The following is a 6,852-nucleotide window of genomic DNA, read 5'->3' as shown; positions in this document are numbered from 1 at the left end:
TTTTTCATCATAAATTTTCATTTTATTTTCATGAATCTATTTTTTTTTTTTTTTTTTTTTATCCATTTATACATTATCCTATTCTAAGACAAATACATTTATTTGTTAACATTTTTTTTTTAAATGTCATTTTTTGTGGACATTTTTAAAATATCATTTTTTTTTTCAAATAATAATTATATATTCATAAAGAGATAGAAAAGAAAAGTCATAAGATTCAAAAATGATTTCATTCATTTTTTTTCTTTTCTGCCTATAATTATCTGAAAGCCAATATTATTAATGCTATTTCTTAGTGATACTCATCAAGTTTACGCTTAATTTCTTACGAATAAACAAGTAATCTATCAAGTTAATCCGTTTACCATCCTTTGATTTCATTGATCAGTTAAATTTCATTAATCAGCTAAATTGTTGTTCCTTCAGTAGACCAACTGTTATTGAAATAATCATCGTGAATTCAGATGGATTAGTATTTATTTTCATTTCTAGCATTTTCCATTCTTTCGATCTTTCATTCCTATCGGATTATTATCAATTAAGATAAAATTGACTGATGAAGTCTACTATTACCTTCTCAATCTTTAAAGTTCTTACAGCGTTTTTTTTTTCACATAGAACTAGAAACTTAGAATTATCTTAAAGCCAATACAATGCAACTATATTCTCTTCCTGTTTGCTGTTATTATTTAATAATTTCCTTCACTCTTCATATACCCTTATCACGGAGAAAAAGTTTTCGTGTCCTTGTAAGTTTCGAGCTATGCTGTCGGTGATAAATACCTCTGGTTGGGTCTCTCATGCCAGACAGGTATCGACTGAAGGGTAAGATAAAATGTGTCTAAGGGTAGGATTGGGCCCTAGCCTTTCGTTAACAATCCTAGGAGAAGGAAAACTCTAACCCAAAGGTTGGACAGATGAAGTTCATTTGACCATGTAAGGTTATCCATCCATGAAAATTATACTCAAATAAAACCTACGTTCTGAAGAGTCCGCTATTATTATTCTATCTAGGCCTTGCTAGACTCTAACAGATGAACCTTAGGAATAAAGGACAGGAATAATTCCACCCATACTATGCTCACCTAAAAAAAATTCATAGCGGAAGCTGGAAAGATATCCCGCATTTGTAGCATTTTCAGCAAACATCCCGAATTATTATTCATAAAACTAGCTTACTCATTATGACACTTAATAACTTCTCCCAGATTTATTTGTGTCTTCTGTCATACTTTTTGCTCTGTATGAATCTTTAATAAATTATTTTTCTGTTCAAAATCTAATCTAAAATAGGAAAAAATTGTCACTATAATATACTGCTTAAAATAATTGGTCAAAATTATGTCATCATCATCATCATTATTTAATGATGATGATGATGATGATGACATAATTTTAAATCTATTATTAAAGAAATACATCAATTATGATTGATTAATTGTGGTTTTTAAGGTTTAAGGTTAAGTTTCCTTTAGCAAACTATCCCATCTGATTATGAAAGTGATGTATTTAAGAGCTATAATGATAGATTTGTTGACATATTTGATTGATGTGTATTACCATCACTAATTTTTTAGACTTCATTCATTGTCACAAGTTACACTACTAGTAAATATATTGATAATAATATACATCATCAATACTCATTGTATTTTCCTTTTCTACTCTTTGTTACGATATTTTCATCAATTCAAAATTTGTGACAGCAAAAAAAAAAAATTTCTACAACCATGAATCATATTTAAAAACTCATAGTGAGTGATTTTTCGGTTGAAGTATTATTGTCTATTTTCAGATAATATTAAATATACTTGTACTATTTCTAACGATTTCTTCTTTCTTTTCTTTATCTCAACTAATTCTTTCAATTTTATAATTCCTTTTTTTTTCCCTATCCTAAATTAAATAATAACAGCAGGATGAATGTTTAACAAACAAAACCTGAACATAGCTAATTTCCGGTTTAAAAAAAAAGGAGCGAAAAATTCCATAATGTTAGCAATGTATTAATAGCAGTTATTATCCGGTTTTAAGTTGAAGTTAGTTTAAAGGTTGCTTGAAAATTTCACGATGATTCATACTCTTTTACATTTTCACTTATTTTAATATCAAAGAACTAAATCATTTCAATATGATATACTAAGTGTATTTCAATTTAACCATTACTTCAAATTTCACCTCCTTCTTTCCCTTTTTTCATCTCTTCCCATTTAATCTATAAGTTTCATTCCTCATTCTTAACATTTCATTTTTCTTCCTGCTTCTTTAACATTTAACTCTTCAAAGAGTTTAAATATTGACCAAAGAAAACCATTTATGAAATGGAGGAATTGCAATCTTTGATCTTTGCTTTCGCAAAAATTTGATAAGACATTGTATACGATTGTAATTCATATTAATGTTAGAGTGTATTAATTTATGAATGATTAACCCTTATCATTTTATCAATTACTATTGTCGTATGATGAATGATGATTCATTCATCAATTACCTATTGATGACTAACAAAGGTATTCAAGACATGAAGTTATTTTTTGGGAACTACTATAATAGAAGCCATTATTATTTTTATCTCATTTTAATTTATTCTTTTAAAAATAGCCTCAGAAATTAAATTTTCTTCAGCCTTATATTAAACTCTTTCACTTTCTTCTAGGTTGGCTTCTTTAAAGAAATTTTGTAATATCAGGTCAAGCAAACAAATTGTATAATTCCTTTTCTTCCCGTGATATCTTAACGAAAAGCATTTCGGAAGCAAAAACGATAAATTTATCAACTTTCATCAATTTAAAATTATTTTCCATTCTTTCATTCTTAACGAGAAATGGGACATATCAAATACTAAACAACATCTGTCACCTTTTCTTGACAGTTCTCTTCAAAATTTACACATTGATGAAGACACATCCTTTGAAGCATTCTTTCAATTAGTTCCATTAAATAATCTGCTAGTCATATTTCTTCAAGTTAATATTTTAATTTATCTGAATTCCTCAAAATTTATCATTTTTCAACAATTATCAAATCCAAAAAAAAAAAACATACGAAACTGAAATTTCAAATGTAAATTAAAACCAAACTTTAAAATATATTATGAAATGGAAATTTCAAAGTTTTGCAAAAGCTATACTTTTAGTAGTTTCAATTCAAATAAATTAATATTTATATGTTTTATCAATTGATGTTATATAATTTAATGTTTAACCTTTTTATCTCGAAAAAGTATCCGTTGCATATTAAATTTGTTACAGAATTTACTATATGTTAATGAATGTATGAAAAAAGTGAGTTTATTCATATCCTCTATTTATTTCTGCTGTTGGATGAATTTGAAAGTATAATTATTTGATCAGTTAATCAGAATTAATTAGACACGTCAATCAACCAGTCAATTAATCGATTAATCAATTAATCAATTAATCAGTCAGATAGTCATCCCATGCATTTCATTATCATTATTGAATAAGTTATCCTCTCAGCCATCATCATCACATTTATCAGAATAAGGCATAATTAATGGCTATTGCGGAAAAAAAAAATTTTACCTATTAAATTAAAAAAAAAAATTCATTTTACCTTCAAATCAGAATTAATATTTGCATCGAAATGTTACTATAGCAACATAGTAATTCATGCATTTTCATTCTTTTATAATTATCACTTTTAATTTTTCAAATTATCTTATAATGACTAAAAAATAATTGAAGTAATTATTTTTTTTTTTTGTGGAATATAGATTTTTCGAATATTTGAAATAAGAAATATGAAAAATGATTAATTAGAAATATTTTTGTTTTGTCATTTGTCAATAATAATTTTTTTCCTTATTTCTTTCTAAATGGATAAGTTTTTTTTTTGTTTCTTTTTTAGTCGAAATAAAAAAAATTTTTCGAATTTTTGCAATTTTCTGAATAGAATTTTGTAATTTGCTAGAAAAAAAAAAAACATATATACTAAGTTCTTTCTTTTTTTTGTAGAATGAAGAAGGTAAATATTTGTTAGAAGTTGAAATTGTCATTTTGAAATTTAAATAAATCAAATAAATCATTGCTTTCATATAAATGTATATTGGGAAAAGTATTTGCAAGAATTATTGTTAATCAATTTAGTCTAATATTCAAATACACGACAAATTTCTTTTGAATGATTTTTTCTCTTTTTTTTTTCTTGCTATCACGTTTATCTTTTCCAATTCTCACCTTATCCTTTTTTTTTTCCCCGATTTATCTTTATTACTAAAATTTATGCTATCAAAAGTTTTAAGCGACATATTTAAAAAAAAAAAAAAAAAAAAGAAAGAAAATGAGTGTCATTCAACTAAATTTTCCTCTATTAGCCTTTTTTTTTATTCTTTAAATTGTTGTTGACAATAAAATTTCATCTATTCCTTTTCAAATGTTTCCATTGAATTTTGGATTAAATCTTCTAAGTTCGAACATATTGAAATTTTTCCTAAAAAGGGAATAAAATCGCATTTAACATTTAGGTTTTTTTTTTTCCTTCAATCATTTTATGCTACGATCATCGGATAATTTTAGGATAGAATTATATGATCCTTAAGCTTTTCAATGTATTTAATTTTAAATTTAACACATGAAAGAATATTGGAATATTCTGGACACCTATTAATTGACCTTGAAAGGACTATGACGAAATTATAGCTTCCCATCCTTTCTTTATTGATTATGGCGGGAATATTGCTCAGATCATAGCCGAAATTTTTTTTTTATCATTTCAAAATCTGTCGTTAACGATACGATCGTGAAATACGATGTGAGAAATCGGCAAGTCGTTCAACGTTCAACTGTTGATCATGACACCCTAAGTCTTATCTTAAATTTACCAAATGATGTATAAGTCAAATAATCTTGCCTAACTCTCAAATCCTATCTTCTTGGTGAGTTGTATTATCTGTTAATAGTGCATTATGTGGTTTATTCCTGATCTATCCGGAACTCTTGTAGCATATATCCTGTTCTGCTTTGTTATGTTCGATTTATTGGTGGCATAGAATCCAGTTGATCCATATGAGGATCAACGGATTGCATCCACATTTATTATTCAATATTTATTTATTTATTTGTGGTATGTTTTTCTTCATGTGCTGTTTTTTTATTAATACTATTGCAGTCTAATACGCATTACATTCATTTTAATTCGCCAACTGCTCTCTCTGTTAAAATGCATCAATTCTTAACAAAAGATTGTATTTTAAAATTCTTTTTTTTCTTACAGATGTCAATAAGTGACGCTGACAGTTTAGCCGTAGCAAATTCAAGTGGTGAACAAGAATCCGGTGTACATCGGAATGTATCAGTGAATCGATTTCAGGTAACTGTGGAAACTAAAATTCTTCTTTCTATCAAGTTTTTTCCACATATCTGTAAACTTGCTTATATTTCACCAAATTTCTAATAATCTTTAGGGTATGAATTTAGGCATTTTAATGACTTTATATTGGCGAGAGAGGAAGAGAGAAAGAGAGAGAGTGATAGGGACAAAGAATTAGATTTAAGTTTAATTTTAGGAAAGTAAAAGTTTGAAAAAATCAGATTTAAATAAAATTGGTTGATGTTACAAATTGTTTAAGTCTTTTTATTTTGTTTTTATTTTAATTCTCTATTTTTGCTCGTTTACATATCCATTTGTTATGGTCGTTTGTGATATTTTGATCAATCAGTGAACCGCTATAAATTTAAATTTCATTTTAAATCTCTTTTTTCACGAAAAAAAAAAGCAAAATCATTTCAAAAAAATTTCACACCTCATTCAATGATTTTTCATCATTTATTACCATTCAGAAATCATTTTAATTTTCATTAAAAGAATACTTCTAAAGTTGATCATAATATTTCTTTCAGGTATCAAAGCTTAAATTAGATTCAAGTGAACTGCCGGCATCATCATCATCATCATCGTCATCATCATCATCAGCATCATTATCCTCAGCAGTAGCAGTACCAGGAGCAGCAGAAACATTAAGCGGACAACCTGATAAGGGGACATTGAAGAAATCAGGTAGTGAACCACCATTTTCACATTTCGCAATGATCGATCCGAAACGGAAGAGCAGTGCGATGAGTCGATTTGAGGTAAAAATTCATTCGTTGTTAAAATACATGCAATTATATTATGATGAAAGACGACAATTCTAATCTAATTCTTTCATCATAAATCGAATAATAGATGAAATTGATTATTTGACTCTTTCTAGTGAATTAAAATTATGGTAAAAGATAGATAAATTTTATGAATAATTGAGATTAATGAAAAAGATCAAACTATGAAATTATCAACGATATTGAATTAGATTTTAACACGAAATAATCTTTAGTTGTCACTCGAAAAAAAAAACTTTGTAATAATTTATTTCTATCCTTAATTAGGGATTTTTCCTTTTTTTGTTTTTTACTTCGAAATTGCCATTTTTCGTATTTTTTTTCTTTGTAAATTTATGCAATTATCTTTGCACTTTTTGTAATGAAAGTCATTTTCTCATTGTTGATAATAATCTAAAAAGGAATTATTTCATTGTCAAAAAAAAAAAAGTAATATTGATGATTTGAAATGTACAATAATTCTTATTATTGATTGATTGATTTCTAATACAAGTCTTTATGAAGTCTTTTTTGAAATTTTTTCAACTTTAAATATTAATTGAAATTAAAGTAAATCAAGTATTTGGTTATTTTAATAATGTTGACAGAAAATTTCTAATTTAGCTATATACCTCTATTCCTTCATGTATCAGAGAACTACAACATATGACCTTTCTTTTACCAGCATTTGTTCAATAAGTAAAAGTAAACAATTTTTACCGATGCTAGCCGATTCTACCGATACTGTTTCTTT

General features: G+C 26.5%; 1 protein-coding gene across 1 annotated transcript; it reads left to right on the top strand.

Annotated features, from left to right (window-relative positions):
* Nucleotides 1-5,229: 5,229 nt before the first annotated feature.
* LOAG_10122 (hypothetical protein) lies at nt 5,230-6,155 on the top strand (the record flags this gene model as incomplete). Its single annotated transcript, XM_003145649.2, has 2 exons — nt 5,230-5,331; nt 5,862-6,155. The coding sequence occupies exons 1-2, from the start codon at nt 5,236-5,238 to the stop codon at nt 6,153-6,155; spliced, it is 390 nt and encodes a 129-aa protein (XP_003145697.1). The 5' UTR covers nt 5,230-5,235.
* Between the last annotated feature and the right edge of the window lie 697 nt (nt 6,156-6,852).

The sequence above is a fragment of the Loa loa genome, assembly GCF_000183805.2.
Source record: "Loa loa unplaced genomic scaffold supercont3.127, whole genome shotgun sequence".
Classification (NCBI taxonomy): Eukaryota; Metazoa; Nematoda; class Chromadorea; order Rhabditida; family Onchocercidae; genus Loa; species Loa loa.
Note: the sequence above shows the minus strand (reverse complement) of the source record. Positions and strands in the feature narration are given on the sequence as shown.